The sequence below is a fragment of the Nicotiana tomentosiformis genome, chromosome 12 (assembly GCF_000390325.3).
Source record: "Nicotiana tomentosiformis chromosome 12, ASM39032v3, whole genome shotgun sequence".
Classification (NCBI taxonomy): domain Eukaryota; kingdom Viridiplantae; phylum Streptophyta; class Magnoliopsida; order Solanales; family Solanaceae; genus Nicotiana; species Nicotiana tomentosiformis.
This window is the reverse complement of record NC_090823.1, coordinates 121,300,662-121,301,855: the sequence shown is the minus strand read 5'-3', so window position 1 is coordinate 121,301,855 and position 1,194 is coordinate 121,300,662. Positions and strand designations below refer to the sequence as shown.

The 1,194-nt window shown below is 37.9% G+C and overlaps 1 protein-coding gene across 1 annotated transcript; it reads right to left on the bottom strand.

Moving 5' to 3' along the window:
• Window positions 1-273: 273 nt before the first annotated feature.
• Window positions 274-990, bottom strand: LOC138903317 (uncharacterized). Its single transcript, XM_070191263.1, has one exon. It carries the CDS (start codon window positions 988-990, stop codon window positions 274-276), a length of 717 nt encoding a protein of 238 aa, XP_070047364.1.
• Between the last annotated feature and the right edge of the window lie 204 nt (window positions 991-1,194).

Here is a 1,194-nt window from a genome sequence, read left to right as displayed (position 1 = left end):
TTGTTTCTTCCTTTTGGTCCATTCCCTGAAAAGAAAAATACACACGGGACTATGAAGTATTCATTTAGATGATGACTGCTTAACCATTTTTCTCCATCAGAAAGGTTATAACCTAGATCGGAAATAATTCAGTATTCCTCGTGTCTTTCGGGTCTAATATCATCATTTGGTACGGGCTATCTTTTTGTCTATCATCTAAAATGGTTAGTATAATTAAAAATAATAAAATAAAATCATATTTGAGTGATACCTGACCATGGGTACTTCTTTTTCCTAGAAGTAATACTTCTTTAAATGAACAACGTTCCAATTTGATGGTAGTACTTTGCCTTCCATGGTTTCCAACTCATATGCTCCCTTTCCAGTGATGCTTCGAATTCTATAGGGTCCTTCCCAATTTGGACTCAATTTCCCTACATTAGCTGCTTTCGTTGATTGAAAACCCTTTTTGAGGATGAAGTCCCCAATTTTGAAGTATTTAAGATGAGCTTTCCGGTTGTAGTATCGCTTGATAATTTGTTTCTGAGCCGCCATTCTTATTAGAGCCGCTTCTCTCCTTTCTTCGAGCAAATCTAAATTCATTCGCATTTCTTCCTCGTTTGATTCCTCAGTTGCTTGTATATATCTCGTACTTGGTTCACCTACTTTAACTGGAATTAAGGCTTCAGCACCATAAACAAGTGAAAATGGAGTCCCTCCCGTACCTGTCTTTGTTGTCGTTCGATAAGCCCATAAGACTCCTGGTAACACTTCAGGCCACTTGCCTTTTGACTCCTCTAGTCTTTTCTTCAAGTTATTAATAATAACTTTGTTTGTTGATTCGGCTTGTCCATTGGCCACAGGGTGGTAAGGTGTGGAAGTTATCCTTTTAATCTGCCAACTCTGAAAAAATTCTGTGATTTTTGTGCCTATGAATTGCTGGCCATTATCACATACGATTTCTTTTGGAATTCTGAATCGGCATATAATGTTTCGCCAAATAAATTCCATGGCTTCTTTCTCCCGCACATGTTTGAAGGCTCCTAATTCTACCCATTTGGAAAAATAATCCGTTAATACTAATAAAAATCGTACCTTTCCTTTAGCTTGTGGCAGTGGTCCCACGATATCCATCCGCTACTTCATAAAAGGCCATGGTGAAATAACCGGATATAATAGCTCCGTTGGGCGATGTATGTTATTGTCATATCATTG